Genomic DNA, 19,644 nt, shown 5'->3' on the forward strand with positions numbered 1-19,644 from the left:
GATGTGGCCACCAGGGGCGGACTGACCATTTGGAAACTCGGGCAGTAGGGGGCCCCATGACATGCCCCTGGTACCTTTTTCATAGGCTTTTTTGAGTTTGGGCAAGGACACAGGGGGCCCATGATCCCCTATTGCCTGGGGGCCCCATGAGTTGTCAGTCCGCCCCTGGTGTCCACTCCTAATGGTGATGCTATCTCTCTGATGGATTTGTTTCCTTTTTGCAGCCTTACAATGGCCTGTTTCACTTCCATGGACAGCTCCTTTAAACACATGATGTAGGTTCACAGCAATAGATTCCAAATGCAAATACCACACTTAGAATCAACTCCAGGCCTTTTACCTGCATATTTGATGAAGAAATAATGAAGGAGTAGCCCACACCTGGACATGAAACAGCTTTTGATTCAATAGTCCAATTACTTTTTGGTTGTGCCTGTGTCCAAATATATATGGACCTAACTGTGTGTGTGTGTGTATATATATATATACAGTTGTGTTCAAAATAATAGCAGTTAGACATCACTAACCTGATCAATCACTGTTTTTGGTAGAAATGATATTTCTACATGGCAAATAATTTACTAGCAGGTGTAGTAGAGTAATAGATATCCAACAGACCCAACAGTCATGACATGCATGCTGCTGATTCTGTGTAATTGAATCACTAATTGAAGGGGTATGTTCAAAATAATAGCAGTGTGGAGTTCTATTAGTGAGGTCATTCATTCTTTGAAAAACGGGTAGCAATTATTGCCCTTATTTAAGGAAGGAAGGCAGCAAATGTTGTAAATGCTGGTTACAGTGCATTTCTCTCTGAAATTCTGAGGAAAATGGGTCGTTCCAGACATTGTTCAGAAGAACAGCGTACCTTGATTAAAAAGTTGATTGGAGAGGGGAAAACATATAAAGAAGTGCAGAAAATGATAGGCTGCTCAGCTAAAATGATCGCAAATGCTTTAAAATGGCAACCAAAACCTGAAAGATGTGGAAGAAAGCGAAAAACTACCATTCGAATGGATAGAAGAATAGCCAAAATGGCAAGGACTCAGCCAACAATCAGCTCCAGGATGATCAAAGAAGTTCTAAAGTTACCTGTGAGTACTGTTACAATTATAAGACGCCTATGTGAAGCCAAGCTATCTGCAAGAAGCCCCCGCAAAGTCACACTGTTGAAAAAAAAGACATGTGCTGAAGAGGTTACAATTTGCCAAAGAGCACATTGACTGGCTAAAGAGAAATGTTTGTGGACTGATGAAAGTAAGATTGTTCTTTTTGGGTCTAGTGGCCGGAGACAGTTTGTCAGACGACCCCCAAACACTGAATTCAAGCCACAGTACACTGTGAAGACAGTGAAGCATGGTTGCGCAAGCATCATGATATGGGGATGTTTCTCATACTACGGTGTTGGGCCTATTTATCGCATACCAGGGATCATGGATCAGTTTGAATACATCAGAATACTTGAAGAGGTCATGCTGCCTTATACTGAAGAGGAAATGCCCTTGAAATGGGTGTTCCAACAAGACAACGACCCCAAACACACCAGTAAAAGTGCAACATCTTGGTTCCAGACCAACAAGATTGACGTTATGGAGTGGTCAGCCCAATCCCCGAATCTTAATCCAATAGAAAACTTGTGGGGTGACATAAAAAATGCAGTTCCTGAGGCAAAACCAAGAAATAGAGAAGAACTGTGGAATGTAGTCCAATCATCCTGGGCTGGAATACCTGTTCACAGGTGCCAGAAGTTGGTTGACTCCATGCAACACAGATGTACAGCAGTTCTCAGAAACAGTGCTTATACAACTAAATATTAATTAAGTGATTCAAAGGAAAGCAAAATCTTCAAACATTTTTCAGTTTATATAGTGAATGTTTGAGTTTGTAAAGAATACAAACACTGCTATTTTTTTGAATAGTCGAATATTCACTTTTCTTCAATTTTTTTAGAGGAACAACACAAATTTGATATATTTTTCTTCATGCTTTGACTTGGAATAGAATGTGTAGTGTTCCCAATGCATTTGTGTGTATGGAAATAAAAGCTATTAGAAGGATTTTGAGCATTATTCACTTTTTTCAACACACTGCTATTATTTTGAACACAACTGTATATGTATATATACAGTGCTCAGCATAAATGAGTACACCACTTTTTAAAAGTAAGATTTTAATCAATATCCCAATGAACACAAGAACAATTTTAGTTTTATAGAACATTTGTTTAGCTCATTACATGAAAGTAAGGTTAATAATATAACTTAGATTACAAAATCTTCAGTTTTACTCAAATTAGTTGATGCAAAAATGAATACACCCCACAAAAAAATCTACTACATCTAGTATTTTGTACGACCTCCATGATTTGTAAGGACAGCACTAAATATTCTAGGTATGGAATGAACAAGTTGGCAACATATTGCAAAATGTATCTTTTTCTATTCTTCAAGAACGACCTCCTTTAGAGCCTGAATGCTGGATGGAGAGTGATGCTTAACTTGTCTCTTCAGAATTCCCCATAAGTGGTCAACTGGGTTCAGATCTGTAGACATACTGGGCCACTGAATCGTTCTCACCCTGTTCTTCTTCAGAAATGTAACAGTGGCCTTAGATGTGTGTTTTGGATCAACGTCATGTTTGAAAAGTGCACGACGACCAAGGGCAGGAAGTGATGGTAGCATCTTCTCTTTCAATCTAGAGCAGTACATCTGTGATTTCATGATATCATCAATGAAATGCAGCTTCCCAACACCAGCAGCACTCATGCAGCCCCACAGAAGGACACTGCCACCACTATGTTTCACTGTAGGCACCATACATTTTTCTTTGTACTCCTCACCTTTGCAACGCCATACAGTTTAAAATCATCAGTTCCAAAAACATTTATCTTGGTCTCATCACTCTAAAGTACAGAGTCTCGGTAGTGTTCTTCTTCAGCTTAGGCCCTTGGCCCTGGCAAATTCAAGGTGGCTTCTTTGTGCAGGGGCTTTTGGAGAGGCTTCCTTCCTGGACGACACCCATGCATGCCATTCCTCTGCAGTATACAACATATTGTGTCACAGGAAACAATCACCCCAGTTTGGCTTTCTACTTCTTTAGCTGACTGCAGTGAACTTGCCGATTTTCTTCAACCTTCCTTCCTTATTATCAGAAGACGCTGCTGTCGAGGTGTTAACTTCTGTGGAAGGTCTGGATGTCTCTGTGAGATGGTTGCAGTTCCATCTTTGTTAACTTTTTGTATCACTTTTGCTACAGTATTCTGACTGTTAAGTAAAGCTTTGCTGATCTTCTTGTAGCCTTCACCTTTATTGTGTAAAGAAATTATTTTCTTTCTCAGGCCTTGTGACATTTCTCTTCCATGCGGTGCCATTGCTGACAGCATGAAATGGGAAGGGGTTTTCTTTGTTAAGCTACGCTCTTTTATAATCAGCTGTCTGCTAGACACCTGTTTAATGAATAATTAGACTCACTTGTAGTTTAATTCTTGTTAATTAACATTTTGTTGTCTAAAATTTAGCTTTGCTCCTAAGACTTTCATTGGGGTGTAATCATTTTTGCAACATGGTTTTGAATAAATTTGTTAGGAAAAATACTTTTTTGTGTGTGCAAAGTAACAAATATTGTTTGCAATCAATGGCCTGCATTTGTGGGATAGTTTTGTAGTAGGTTGTCCCATAGAAAATGTTGATTCTGAAAGGAAAGTAAAGGCTTTCTGACAAATCTGTTGGGGTGTACTCATTTATGCTGAGCACTATACACACACACACATATATATTTTTATATATATATATGTACACTATATTGCCAAAAGTATTGGGACTCCTGCCTTTACACGCACATGAACTTTAATGGCATCCCAGTCTTAGCCCGTAGGGTTCAATATTGAGTTGGCCCACCCTTTGTAGCTATAACAGCTTCAACTCTTCTGGGAAGGCTATCCACAAGGTTTAGGAGTATGTCTAAGGGAATGTTTGACTATTCTTCCAAAAGCCCATTTGTGAGGTCAGGCACTTATGTCGGACGAGAAGGCCTGGCTTGTAGTCTCCGCTCCAATTCATCCCAAAAGTGTTCTGTCGAGTAAAGGTCAGGACTCTGTGCAGGCCAGTCAAGTTCCTCCACCCCAGACTTGCTCATCCATGTATTTATGGACCTTGCTTTGTGCACTGGTGCGCAGTCATGTTGGAACAGGAAGGGGGCATCCCCAAACTGTTCCCACAAAGTTGAGAGCATGAAACTGCATTTCACTTGGTGATGTAAGGCTTGGATGCAGCTACTCAGCCATGGAAACCCATTCCATGAAGCTCTCTACGCACTGTTGTGCTAATCTGAAGGCGATACAAATTTTTGAGGTATTTAGTTATTGACTCTGCAGACAGTTGGCGACTTCTGTGTACTGTGCACTTCAGCATGCGCTACCCCACTCTATCATTTTCTGTGGCTTACCACTTCGTGGCTGAGTTGCTGTTGTTCCCAGTTGCTTCCACTTTGTTATAATACCACTAACAGTTGATTGTGGAATATTTAGTAGCAAGGAAATTTCACTGATGGACGTATTGCACAGGTGCAACCTATCACAGTACCATGCTTGAATTCCCTGAGCTCCTAAGAGCGACCTATTCTTTCACAAATGTTTGTAGAAGCAGTCTGCATGCCTAGGTGCTTGATTTTATAACTGTGGTCATGGAGGTGATTGAATCACCTGAATCCAATGATTTAGAAGGATGTTCCAATACTTTTGGCAATATAGTGTATATATACACAGTATGTAGCGCTACCCTCGTAGGGGTCACTTGATAATGCCTGTCCCCAGTGGTTGCCCTGACCTTGCAAGCCTCCCGACACCTATGACACTCTGTGTTCAGACATATTTGAACATTATGAAATAAGAATGCAAGAGACACAATTCTTTAGTAACACCTCTGTATTCAAACCGAGCATCAGAATGGGGAAGAAATTGGATTTAAGGGAATTTGAACGTGGCATGGTTGTTGGTGCCAAATGGGCTAGTCTGAGTATTTCAAAAACTGCTGATCTACTGAGATTTTCATGCACATCTCTAGGGTTTACAGAGAATGGTCCAAAAAGAGAAAATATCCAGTGAGTGGCAGTTGTGTGGACAAAAATGCCTTGTTGATGTCAGAGGTCAGAGGTGAATGGGCAGACTGATCCTAGATGACAGAAAGGCAACAGTAACTCAAATAACCACTCGTTACAACCAAGGTATGCAGAATACCATGTCTGAACACACAACACGTCGTACTTTGAAGCAGATGGGCTACAGCAGCAGAAGACCACACCAGGTGCCACTCCTGTCAGCTAAGAACAGGAAACAGAGGCGACAATTCGCACAGGCTCACCAAAATTGGACAATAGAAAAGTGGAAAAATGTTGCTTGGTCTGATGAGTCTCGATTTCAACAGCAACATTTAACTGGTAGGATCAGAATTTGGCGTAAACAACATAAAAGCAAGGATCCATCCTGCCTTGTATCAAAGGTTCAGGCTGGTGGTGTAATGGTGAGGGGGATATTTTCTTGGCACACTTTTGGCTTTTTAGTACCAATTGAGCATCGTTTAAATGCCACAGCCTACCTGAGTATGGTTGCTGACCATGTCCATCCCTCTTTGTTTACAGTGTGCCCATATTCTGATGGCTACTTCCAGGATAATTTGCAGGATAATGCACCATGTCACAAAGCTCAAATCATCTCAAACTGGTATCTTGAACATGACAATGAGTTTACTGTACTCCAATGGCCTCCACAGTCACCAAATCTCAATCCAATAGAGCACCTTTGGGAGGTGGTGGAACAGAGATTCGCATCATGGATGTGCAGCAGACAAATCTGCAGCAACTGCATGAAGCTATCGTGTCAATATGGACCAAAATCTCTGAGGAATGCTTCCAACACCTTGTTGAATCTATGCAACAAAGAATTAGGGCACCCTAATATGAATAACAATGGCTTAGATGTGAAGAGGTCCCTTTAACTAGAAATAGCAACTTGAGCCTGAGATGTTTAAAGTTCCTGATGCGATAGCAGCTGTTGTCTTCTGCTAGTAATGGTGGGGCCCATATACAGTGAGTAATGATAATTCAATGAAGATAACAGATAGGCTGATGTAAATGCAAAGGGCTCCTGTTAACTGACATATAAAGGTGTCTGCACACAGTGTCTCTAGAGTGTTATCAGAAAGAGATTAGGCATCCGCCCACTGACCATTCCCATGGATAGCACAGCCTCCTAGGAACAGAGTTCTTGCTCAAGCTCTTGGCTGTTCACAGAGAAGTTCAGAGTTACCGCCTGACAGCCTATTAGCACAGCAAGCAAAGATGTCTGTGTAAAGACAGGATAGTGACAGTTCCTATGCAAAGAAGCTGATGTGATCCCAGTGTGGTGATCAATGTCACCACTATGCTGAACTGGATTACAGAGTCCCGCTGTAGTAGCCAGCAATCTGTCTCTGGAACTCTGGAGGAGAACGGCAGTCCCCCTGTGTTCAGTTTATAATCCTGCCCCAAGACAGCGAGCCAGTTCCTTCTTATAGAATATATCTGCTCTCCCAGGAACCTTGTGGTTCCCCTGCTCTCCTGTAGCTGTTGTTCAATCAGCACTCAGAAATACAGTATGTATTGGCTATAGGACTACAGGTCCCAGGATCCTCTGCTGTCAGAAGAACTGGATTCACTCTGCTAACAGGAAATGATGTAGCAGTCCTAATACTGGGCACTAGGGATAAAAAGGATTAACCATACTCTCATTTGTAAATGTCCCTGAATGGCATAATGATAAAGCCAATACCTGGCTATGAGTATATACATACACATATATTTAGTTTTGAAAACAGCACTTATCACTCTCCTAAAGAAGTGGAGTCTATCTGTGAAACATGTCAAGAGCAAAATCTCCTGTCCACCACCTACCTAGCTAACAGAATATGCTATAGAGTTACCTAATGGCAATAATGCTTGGTAAATAGGAGCATAATGGAATTTGTACATACTGTATATAGCTAATGGGTGTGGATGGGGAAAATAGGATTAGGGAGCTATAGTGACTACACTTGAAAGTTATCTTTTTTTCTATGCTTTACTTTTTTAATTGACATTAATAATAAACTGAATTTATATTTATGTTAGTTGGTACCTTATTTTGGTACCTAAAAAGGCCACTATTTCTCTTTCGTTGGTATATTCTTGTCACTATCTTGGATATGGCACCCTCCTCTAGCAGCCCATAATATTTTACTCTTATTCCCAAAAGTATAAAAATATAATGACATGAACCAAAAAAGGGGAAATTGAGAGATTCCTCTTTAGCATATTGGTGACAGTGAAACAGGTAATTTCTTGGCAAAATCAGTTTTACCAAAATCACTCTTTTTACCACCTAAAACTTTCTTCCGTTCAAGTCAAGTACACCTTTCCTAGTGTTTGCACTGTTTTAGTGATTTTTCTGGGTGGTGTTGGTGAGGCTATAGACAGGAATAAAAGTGAAAACATGTCATTACCAAAGCTAACTACAGATAAAGGAAGTCTGTAGATGACAAATCATGCTGGTGTTCCTAAAACAGAATAATGAATCTAAGTAACAAAACTAGTACACTGACCTTTTTGGGCTCTAAAGGACTCTACCATGCACTGAGCTTCATCTTGTATCCTAGACTCTAGTCCACGTTTTCCAAGTCCCAAATTCCTCAGAGTGATCAGTGCAAACCGTCTCTGCTGTTTCCACAAATGTCCATTGGATGTCAAAATGCCTAATGAATGAGAACTACAGTATACATTTCCAGACTCTATGTAATTTTATAGAAAGATTGTAGTGAAAATATAAATAAATATGTAGATACAGAACCTAGGATACATAATCTAATAGTGTTTAACTTATATAAGGCTTGCCTGTGGTTAGCACTTCACGCTCCAAGGTTTGCAATATTTATACATTTAGTAAATAAAAGTAGTAATTAAACCAGTCATTACTTTAGTAGGAGACTACAACTGAAGCTTAATAATTGTTTATAAAAATATAGAAACTTTATTTGCTAGCATCTGTGCTTTTTTCTCAAAGAATAGGTCCTGGAACTCAATCACACCCCCCCAACCACATGCATTGAACCACGTGGTAGGCATGGACAAATTGTATAGTGGGAGGGTCCTAAAGGGGCATGAAATAGTTGCGCTATGCACAGATTGCAGAATTCAGGACTGCAATGATTTTTTAGGCCCTGCAATAGTTGGGTAAATGTTTATCAAATCACTATTTTGGCTTAAAATACACTAAATCCTTGTTAGCGGACACAAATACACCTTAATTTGCAAAATTCCTACTAAGGTCTTTTTCACATGGGTTGTACTACAGCGGACACCCGTGGAGGGTCGTATTTACCCACATGGGGATGCATAGGTGCTTTCCCGTGCAGGCAGTCTCACTGATGTCAATTGGGACACAGCAGCTGCTCCCAACCTGACATCGGTGCTGGTGCATGGCCTCCAAAGTAGACAGTATGATTTGGGGACATGCAGATGCACTCACACTGATGTCAAATTGGGGGCAGTGGATGTGTCTGTGCAGCCACTACTTCCCAATTGACATCAATGGGACAGCCTGCATGGAGATGCATGAAACAGCTGTGCATCCCCATACAGGTAAACATTGACAGACACGGGTGTGCGCTGTAGCATGCCCTGAATAAACAAAGCTTTTTTTTTTTTTACCTTTTACAACTCTATTTAATAGGTTTTATAATTTTTTACAGCCCTGTTGGGGGGCTTTGTTGAGATTTAAGGGGTCTTCACAGACATGTCTATTTTTTTTAGACATAGAGTCCTTAGTCACTTTCTCTGCAACTTCAGCTGCACTGCAGAGGAATGAATAGAAGCACTCTACAGAGAAGCTCCTATTCGTTCAGAAACTGAAGCATAGCGAACACAGTTTACTATGTTTCAGTGATGAATGAACATAGGAGAGATTGGCACCCATCGCTCTCTATGTTAATTTAGGAAGAGGCGAGTAGACATGACATGTTTACCAGCCCCCCACCCCTTCTTTCCATACTGAACACCACACTGAGCTCCTACCCTAGCAGCAACTTCAGCCAGTGGGAGGGGAAGGAGGGGGAGCCGGCCAGCAGTGCTAAAGGTCCGGGGGGGGACGACAATGACGGGGATTGGTGGGTTTTGATGGATGTTCAAGTACAGGAAGGGAGGAGGAGTTGTAACATCAGTAGGGGCTTTTTGTATTGTGATCAATACTCCAGTTCTTCCCCTGCAGCAGATGACGCCAGCTGAGGGAGAGGAGGAGAAGCCAGCAGCAGGGGTGCCACAGGGGGATCGGTAATGTGAGGGTTCGGAGCTCCAGGGGCAGAGAAGTGCATGGGGGAGAAATGTTGGAGAGGGTCAGAAGAGATGCATGGGAATGCAAGGGGGATGTGCAATGGCTGGGAAAGAGAGCAGACAGGGCTTGTCAGGAATGGACTCACCACTGGTGGTGCTGTGGCTCACTTGCTCTGTGGGCTGCAGTACCAGCTCCTACCAGAGGGTGCTTTCAGCAGCCAGGGTCTATTTAAGCAGGACCAGGCCTGCAATCAGTGCCTTGGTGTTTGTTTCCCATGAGCCCCTGTACCTGGTATCCTGTGTTCCTGCATATCTGCCTATCTGATTTGTTGCTGACCCTGCTTTGATCCTGACCTTTGCTGACTGCTCCTGCCCTGATCCCTGGCCTGTGTGACTTCTCTTTGGATACCCTCATTGGAACTGATCTCCTGTTGCTGTTCCGGCGAGTGACCCGACTATTCTGTGCCTGCTGCCTTGCACCGCGCTGTCCCCACCGTTACCGACCCAGCCATCCATCCATCCTGCACGGCCCCATCCGCCTCTTCACGTCAGGCTCTCCTCCAGAATATACCTCTGGCGGATCCCTCTATCACGGGTGGGTGTACTCAGGGGCCGCGACCTGGTCTCTGTCTGCTCCAAGTCCATCCCCACCATTAGGGGCCCTGGTGAACAAGCAGACTGGGACTTAGACTCCGCACTTTGGGGAATCCTATTCTGTGGGTTGCTAGAGGTACCGCCAGGTGGTGCATTACAGACCCATACGGCCTGCCTGACCATTCCACCTCTCCAGCCCTGACCACGCCTGTGTTCCCACACATTTCTGGTCATACCCGGATCCCTGACAGGGCTGCTGTTGTCCCCATGGCCTTGATTTCTGGAATACAGACCAGAATACAGCCATCCTGGGACAGTTTACTAAAGAAGAGTGACTCTTCTGGCAAATTCAGGACAGTTGGCAAGTATGATGATGCAAAGTTCAGGGCTATGCTATGCACAGAGTGCAGAGTTAAAAAGTGCACTACTCACAGTGCAGAGTTAAAGCGGAACTTCACTCCTTCTGTCAGCATTGGTTATTTGAAATCCTTATGCTTTAAGCATTGGTAAACAGCTAGGAAAGTATGTCATATTTACTTGTATTAAACTTTTTTTTACATTTCTTCAGTTGCTTCCTGGTTTCCATGCTTAGGCAAATTATGTTATACATCCCAGTAGTCTTCAGTAGGGGAAGAGGGTGGGAGGGGTTTTCTCAGCTAAGCACACCCTACTGTCTGCATGCCTGACCTAAGGGCAGAGGGATTCCAGAAAGTAATTGCTACATGAATCATCCGCCCTTACTCAAGATGGCCTGAGCCAGAAATTCTAGGGGGGTGTTTTTTAAAGTGATTTTCCAGGAAAACAAAGTATGGAGATATGGATGGATGGGGCAGTTTACTTTGAATATTAAAAATGAATTAAATAACATATATGGTTTGTGGTGCTCAGATGCAGTGTAGTTCCACTTCAAGGAATGTGCTATGCACAGAGTGCAGAGTTCAGGAGTGCGCTACACAGAGAGCGCAGAGTTAAGGAGCGTGCTATGCACAGAGTTCAGGAATTGTATATGCGCAGATTGCAGCGTTCAGAGTGTGCTACACAGAGTGAAGAGTTCAGGGCTGAGCTAAACACAGAGTTCAGAGCTCAGGTGTCCCATATGCAGAGTTCAGGAGTGTGCTACACAGAGAGTGAAGTATTTAGGAGTGCCCTATGCACCGAGTGCAGAGTTCAGGAGTGCCATATGCACAGATTGCACAGTTCAAGAGTATGCTACACACAAAGTGAATAGTACAACTCTCCTCCCACTATACCTATACTATACTTTACATATTAAAGGGCCCCAACCATTGCTAGCAGAAGATTCAGCCTCAAACATGAACTGACTTTTCTCTACCCCCCACATACAGATATCTATAACCCACCCAGGGGTGTCTCACCTATACCTATATAGAACTACTTCTTGCCTCCCACTGCACCAGGGGCTGTGTGAAGCCTGACTGCATTGGTGGCAGGCCTCCTTTCCACAGCTAATTCCAAACCCTCAGAAAGCACTACTATAATCTATACTACTCCACCCAGTGGTTCGTTGTTATCTGTTTCAAGCTGCCTGTTCATTATTACCTATGTTTAATTTGCATACTTTTATAATATAATTTCATTGTGTATTGCTGCATAATGATTTGATAATTTGTTTCTAGCCTGAGCTATGTTGAATTACACAATACAACAGTATTTATTGAAGTCCAGGTTCATTGACTTTACTTTGTGCTGGGAACTGTTTGTGACAAGCTTACTGGATGGAGCAACTTGAAACGATGATAATCATATCACTAAAAGTGAACCTCTATTTTTACTAAGCCCAGGTAATTGAAATTGGACCCTAAAAATGACTTACTTGGCATCAATTATTTCCTGATCTGAAGTGAATTACTGTTCCTTTTATGCTGCAACTTACTATTGCAGCTTGTGTATTCCAACAAAATGGTGGCTGGCTGCACACAGACACCTACCCCCTGTTGCATAAATGTGATTGAGATGGATAAAAGATGGCTTCAGCTACTGTTCTCCACTTGTGGAGGACTCCTTAGATGCATTTCACCCTTTTAGGGGCTGAAACCATCTTTTATCCATCTCATTCACATTTATGCAACAGGGAGTCATTGTCTGTGTGCAGACAGCCACCATTTTGTTGAAGTCTACTAGACCATCCGACAAGCCTGTCTGTCCTTCAACAGTCTACTCACATTCTGAGCCGACTGACAAGGCCATCTTAATAGTATCATGGGCCCCTGGGCAAAGTAATGCACTGGGGCTCCTACCAGCCTGCCTCAATTTACGCACCTACCCTCAAGAATTAAAGTATAAATAGTTGAAAGAATGAAACATATATTTATTAGTACTTTCAATAAATATGTTTTTAACCTCCTTGGCGGTATGATTCTTTCCAATTTTTTGTGCTGAAAGCGGTACCATTTTTTTGCATGGAAATATGTAGTTTTTTATTGTAGGCTGTAATTTTTAGGAATAACTCACTGAAATCTGTCCGAAAAAGAGTCTATTAAACATTCCGGATATAATAAAACTTGAAACACGAAATCATAAATTATAATTTAATAAATAATCATAAAAAATAATAATATAATAATAATAAATTGAATTCAATAATATAATCAAACCAAAAACACTGAAATTTGAAATACAGAGGCAAATTCGCACATCGCTGTCGCTGAGCAAAGTCGCAAAATCGTTTTCAGTGTCTGATGACGAATTTCCCCACAAATCATTATCACTCAATTCTGCAAGTGGTTCTGATTTACTATCGCTGTTCTAAAACCGCTTTTGACGTAAAGGGACGCTTTTTGGCAGCCATGGACTTTTCTAAGTTTCCAGGCAGAAAGAACAGTCAAAATGCAGGCAGGGCACAGGACAAAGCAGTAGGGACAACATGTATGTGAAATGCAGTGAAAAAGCAATGACAGCAAAAATGTCATTTTTTAAAAATTTCAAATTTCCCGCCGGTTCCGCCGCCCGAACGTTCCGACGTCACAGGGACCGGAACACGGAAGCCAGATGCCGGCATCCGCCGGAGGAGATGGACGGGGACGCTGCAGGGGACCCATCGTGGGAGCGAAGGACAAGGTAAATGCTGCAGGGACCCCCAGAGAACGCTGCATGGTAAGCCCGAGTGTAGCTCGGGGTTACCGTTCTTGGTATAGAAATTCTACCCGGAGCTACACTCGGGAATACCGCCAAGGAGGTTAAACAATAGGAAAACATGACACAAATGAAAGACTAATCAACACAAAAGGCACAGTATGGGGGGGAGGGAGGCAGAAGGGCACAGTACAGGGGGAGTCAGAAATGCACAATACTGGGATAAGGGAATAATACATGTTCAGGGACACTTCACAGGCCATCCTGGGACAGCTTAGTAAAAAGTATGACTGTCCCAGCAAATCCAGGACAGTCAGCAAGTATGGTGTAATGCAAGATTGCAATGGGTCCCCATGCACCTAGGGCCCCTGGGCAGTGCCCAGGGCTGCTCTTGCAATAAGACAGCCCTGCCGATTGACACAGGTTTGGGGTAATTTGAGTGGTTATATTTTCATTGTTTTGAGGGCATTTTTATTTGCTGTGCAATCTCTGGAGTTAACCCATTGTACTCTTGGAATCATTGATCGTGTATTAAATTTGATTTGCAAAAAAAATGCATGCATTTTAAAATGTGTGTTTCACATGTTGTTACATGGTTTGCATTAGGTAGCACAGGTTTATATCATTTAACTATGCTAAAATCTGAATTGGCACCTTAGTCTAAGAGAATAAAGTACTCTACCTGCTCCACCTAGAAGATCCTTTAGAAAGCTGGCTACGGGTCGCCCAGACAGCTCCTCGGAATGAGATACAATACCATCTTTCACTGCTCTCCAGCCATTCAGGACAATAAGAGGAGAATCTCCAAGCCACACAGTATAGATCTTCCCATAGAGCCTAGAGAGCTATGGTTGAGAGGAGCATAATTTATAGGTACAAGAAATAATAAATATATTTATATAAAGACCCCAGTTCAGGACTTGTATGCAGATATGACACATCTCATTTGTAAACAGACAAAAACCTAAACAGTTTAAAGTAGAACTAAAGGCAAATCTTTTTAATCATTTAGGATCGAATAAAGAAGGGTTATAACCCCTGTTGGATACATTTTTGCAATTTGTGTTCTATTGAGGAGATTTACTTTCACTTCTGGTCCCACACAGGGCCGCCTTTAATATTGATTGGGCCTTGGGCAAACATTTTCTTGGGCCCCCCAGTGCAATTTTGCTCTCCACCTGCTTTGAGACATACAATAAATAGCAGCTAGACTCAAAATCAGTTTATTTAGCAGATTAGGCAGCAACTGCAATTGGTTGCCAGAGGTTGCATATCATTACAGCTCACTGACTAGTTAATAGAGGTTACTGCACACATAATGGCTCACTGATTCATTGCTAGAGGTTACTGCACATTATTACCACTCAATGATTTCTGCTAGAGGTTACTACACATCATTACTGCTCACCCATTGGTTGCTAGAGGTTACTGCACATCCTTACCACTCACTGATTGGTTGCTAGAGGCTACTGTATATCATTACCACTCACTGATTGGCTAGAGCTTATTGCACATCATTACTGCTCTCTGATTGGTTGCTAGAGGTTACTGCACATCATTATTGCTCACTGATTGGTTGCTAGAGATTACAGCAGATCATGACTGTTTATTGATTGTCTGCTAGAGGTTACTGCACACCATTGCCGCTCACTGGTTGCTAGAGGTTGCTGCACATTATTACTGCTCACTGATTGGTTGTTATTGGCTACTGTGCATCATCTCCTAGATTGTAAGCTCCAAGGCGCAGGGCCCTCCTATCCCTCTTGTATTGAACTTTATTGTTGCTGTATTGTCTCCCGTTATATTGTAAAGCGCTGAGCAAACTGTTGGTGCTATATAAACCCTGTATAATAATAATAATTACAACTTAATTGATTGCTAGAGGTTACAGCACAACATTACAGCTCACTGATTGGTTGCTGATGGTTACAGCACATCATCTCCTCACTGCCTGCACACCATGGACTGGGAAGATGAGGGGACCCACTAATAGACAGAAACGTTGTAGGGATTCTAGGATTCCTGGAATCAGTAGCAGTGCTGGGGGCAGGGTGTGATCAATGGCAGTGCTGGAGGTTGATGGAATCAGTGGTAGTGGTAGGGGGGATGGGATCAGGTCGAGTGGTGGGGGGATGGGATAAGAGGCAGTGATGGGGGGGGGGATGGGATGAGTGACAGTGCTGGTGGGGAGATGGGATCAGTGGCAGAACTTGGGGGGATGGGATCAGTAAAGGGAAATTTACGCTGACCATCCAATGTAATGGGGAATTTATTTGCACTGACAACCAGTGTAATAAAAAATTTCACTGACAACCAATGTAATGGGGGATTTTACACCATCAACCAATACATTTCTACACTGGGCACCAATGTAAGGTGGAATTTAAAATTACTCTAGTATAAGTGAGTCGGAGATATTATAAGGATACAGTTTCGTATCAATTAGTATGCAAATCTTTTCTTATTTTCATGTTAAGGTGGAATTTACACTGGCCACCAATTTAAGGGAAGCTTCTGCATGGACACTGACCACAAATGAAAGTTAGGATTTTTTACCGACTACCAATATAAAGAGGACTTTCTACAGTGGCCACCTATGTAAAGGGGATTTACACTTCCCACAAATGTAATAGGAGCATTCACAGTGACCAGCAATGTGAGGAGGGATTTACACTGGCCACCAATGTAAGGGGGGCATTCACTATGACCACTATGAATGAAAGGATTCTACCCCAAGCCCCAATGTAATGAGAAGATATACAGTTGCAAGAAAAAGTATGTGAACCCCTTGGGATTACGTGGAGTTTTGCATGAATTAGGCATAAAATGTGCTCTGAACGTCATCTAAGTCACAACAATAGAAGAACACAGTCTGCTGAACATAATACCACACAAACATTAGATGTTGCCATGGTTTAACTGTACATAACATGTAAACATTCACAGTGCAGGGAGGAAAAAGTATGTGAACCTTTGGACTTAATAACTGGTTGACCCTCCTTTGGCAGCAATAACCTCAACCAAACATTTCCTGTAGTTGCAGATCAGACCTGCTGTCAGGAATGGACTGGCCAGCAATGGTGGGACTCACCTGCCTTTTGATCTGCAGTACCAGGGCTGGCCAGCGGATGCTCCCAGCAATCAGAGACTCAACTTTGCAGCCAGCTAACACCTGGAACTGATTATGCTGGGGTATTTAAGGGATGGCCAGACCCACAGACTCGGCCTTGGTGTTGTGTTTGTCCTGGGCCCTGTATCCTGTGTCTGTCCTGCATCCTGTTTCTGAACCGCTGCTGACTTCTCCTGCTCTGATCCCGGCTCGCTCTTGACCATCCCTCTGCCTGACCCTCTGTACCACGCTGCTTGCTACCTGTTCTGATCCCTGGCTTGTGACCCTGACCATCCCTCTGCCTGACCCTCTGTACTACGCTGCTTGCTACCTGCTGAACCTGGCCTGTGACCCCGACCAATCTCCGCTTGCTCCCCCTGTACCTACCTGCCCTATTGATATTGACCCGGCCTGCCTGACGACGCTTGCTTGTATGTACTGTTATCTGTGGGTGGTTGGTTTGGTTTGGTTGCACTGTATTATGTTTTAGTATTGCACTGCGTTTATGTTTGTATTGTTAGTGTTAATAAATTATATTGTTTATAACATATCTGAGGTCTGCATTTCCCTGCGTCAGCCACACACCTCTGGTCACACCTGGGAGCCCTGACATTACACCAAGGCCAATCCTGACCAGAAGTGGCTGCACAGGGAAGCCATCTTGGCTTGTTGATGGGAAGGATGGATCTTGATGAGGTTGCATATTTATATCTGCTAGTGTTTGATGACAGAGAGTATGCTTATCAAACTCTGAAGGAGTATACCCGGGATGAACTGCTAGAATGTATACGGCTCGCTCATGTTCTAGTAGATCAGGGCACAGAGTTCTCTGAGGTGCAGCCTTTGATTGAGGTTTGTGCAGAGTTGGTTTCATCTGGTACCCCCGAATGCAGGGATGAATTTTTGCCACCATTTAGTGCAGACCAGGTAGAGTCCCTGGTGTGGTTATTAGAGGATGATGTGGGTTACTTTCTGGAGCGTTATTCCACATGTTCACCACAGACACTAAGAGATTGTATAAACGCAGTGCAGTCATTGACCAGACAGGCTTTGTGTAAGCTCAGCTTTGTTCAACCCATACTGCAGACATGGACAGACTTGTTGCACCCAGCCTCAGTCAGCTTACAAAAACCCAGTCCTGCTTCTAACTCTACTTCTGTATTCCCACCAGCTCCTCCAGTTACAGCCCAGTATACTTGGCTATCTACCGCATGTCAGTCCCCTGTTCCCACTCGCTGCACCTATCCTGCCTTTAACCCTGTAAAAAAGCCCTCTGTAGCAACTGCTCCCTCTCCTGTTCCATCCTCCAGTTCTTCTCTGTCTCCAGCTGCTCCATTCGTTTGCAGACCTGCGTTTACTTGCAGTGCTCCAGTAGTTAAAACCAGAAAAAAGCGAAAATTCTTTCCAACCAATACCATCCTGCCAGTATCCAAACCGGTGAACCTGCCTTCCGTGGTTCAGCCTGATGCCTGTACTCAGCCTGATGCCTGTACTCAGCCTGATGCCTGTACTCAGCCTGATGCCTCTCTTCAGCCTGAAGCCTCTACTCGGCCTGAAGCCTCTACTCGGCCTGATGCCTCTACTCGGCCTGATGCCTCTACTCGGCCTGAAGCCTCTACTCGGCCTGAAGCCTCTACTCGGCCTGATGCCTCTACTCGGCCTGAAGCCTCTCTTCAGCCGGATGCCTCTCTTCAGCCAGATGCCTCTCTTCAGCCTGATGCCTCTCTTCAGCCGGATGCCTCTCTTCAGCCGGATGCCTCTCTTCAGCCGGATGCCTCTCTTCAGCCGGATGCCTCTACTCAGCCTGAAGCCTGCATTCAGCCTGATGCCGCTACTCAGCATGATGAACTGATCCAGCCCGACGATCCTATTACGCCAGTTGACTCGATGCCCGCTGTTGATCCAGATGATCCGGTACCTGATCCAGTGCCCGCTGTCGTGCCAATTGACTCAGAGCCCGCTGTCATACCTGGTGACCCGGTGCCCACTGCCTTGCCAGATGACGCGGTGCCCGCTGGCAAGCCAAATGACCTGATGCCTGGTGACCCAGTGCCCGCTGTCATACCTGGTGACCCGATGCCCGCTGTCGAGCCAGACAATCCGATACCTGATGACCCGGTGCCCACTGTCGTGCCTGTTGACTCGGAGCCCACTGTCGTGCCAGACGACTCGGTGCCTGCTGTTCCGCCAGACGACTCGGTGCCCGCAGTCTTGCCAGACGACTCGAAGCCTGCTGTTCCGCCAGTTGGCTCGGTGCCCGCAGTCTTGCCAGACGACTTGGTGCCCGCTGTTCCGCCAGTCGACTCGGTGCCCGCTGTTCCGCCAGTCGACTCGGTGCCCGCAGTCTTGCCAGACGACTCGGTGCCCACAGTCTTGCCAGACGACTCGGTGCCCGCAGTCTTGCCAGACGACTCGGTGCCCGCAGTCCCGCCAGTTGACTCGATGCCCGCTGTTCCGCCAGGCGACTCGGTGCCCGCAGTCTTGCCAGACGACTCGGTGCCCGCAGTTCCGCCAGTTGACTTGGTGCCCGCTGTTCTGCCAGTTGACTCGGTGCCCGCAGTCTTGCCAGACGACTCGGTGCCCGCAGTCCCGCCAGTTGACTCGATGCCCGCTGTTCCGCCAGTTGACTCGATGCCCGCTGTTCCGCCAGTTGACTCGGTGCCCGCAGTCTTGCCAGACGACTCGGTGCCCGCAGTCTTGCCAGACGACTCGGTGCCCGCAGTCTTGCCAGACGACTCAGTGCCCGCTGTTCCGCCAGTTGACTCGATGCCCGCTGTTCCGCCAGTTGACTCGGTGCCCGCAGTCTTGCCAGACGACTCGGTGCCCGCAGTCTTGCCAGACGACTCGGTGCCCGCTGTTCCGCCAGTTGACTCGATGCCCGCTGTTCCGCCAGTTGACTCGGTGCCCGCAGTCTTGCCAGACGACTCGGTGCCCACTGTCGTGCCTGGTGACTCGGTGCCCGCCGCTTCTTCTGGGGGCCCGAGACCTGTTGCTCCGCCTGAGGGCCCGAGACCTGTCGCTCCATCTGGGGGTCCGGCGCCCGCCGCCCCGCCTGGGGGCCCGATGCCTGTCGCCCCGCCTGGGGGCCCGATGCCTGTCGCCCCGCCTGGGGGCCCGATGCCTGTCGCCCCGCCTGGGGGTCCGATGCCTGTCGCCCCGCCTGGGGGCCCGAGGCCTGTCGCTCCATCTGGGGGTCCGGCGCCCGCCGCTCCGCCTGAGGGCCCGAGACCTGTCGCTCCATCTGGGGGTCCGGCGCCCACCGCTCCGCCTGAGGGCCCGAGACCTGTCGCTCCATCTGGGGGTCCGGCGCCCGCCGCTCCGCCTGAGGGCCCGAGACCTGTCGCTCCATCTGGGGGTCCGGCGCCCGCCGCTCCGCCTGAGGGCCCAAGACCTGTAGTTCTGCTTGGGGGTCCGGCGCCCGCCGCTCCGCCTGGGGGCCCGAGGCCCGTCGCCCCGCCCGGGGGCCCGAGGCCCGTCGCCCCGCCCGGGGGCCCGAGGCCCGTCGCCCCGCCCGG

General features: G+C 45.5%; 1 protein-coding gene across 2 annotated transcripts in view; it reads right to left on the reverse strand.

Moving 5' to 3' along the window:
- The window catches only part of LOC149449912 (cytochrome P450 2J4-like), a 54,093-nt gene that overhangs the window by 25,278 nt on the left and 9,171 nt on the right, over positions 1-19,644 (reverse strand). For both annotated transcript variants that reach the window (XM_089692595.1, XM_089692594.1), the window contains exons 2-3: positions 13,703-13,865; positions 7,611-7,760 (exon numbers count right to left, since the gene is read on the reverse strand). In XM_089692595.1, the coding sequence (XP_089548721.1) occupies positions 7,611-7,760; positions 13,703-13,865 (313 nt within the window). The remainder of the gene's footprint in view (positions 1-7,610; positions 7,761-13,702; positions 13,866-19,644) is intronic.

This window comes from Staurois parvus, unplaced genomic scaffold (assembly GCF_062004578.1).
Source record: "Staurois parvus isolate SC_StPar_1 unplaced genomic scaffold, SC_StPar_1.0 ptg000596l, whole genome shotgun sequence".
NCBI classification, from domain to species: Eukaryota; Metazoa; Chordata; class Amphibia; order Anura; family Ranidae; genus Staurois; species Staurois parvus.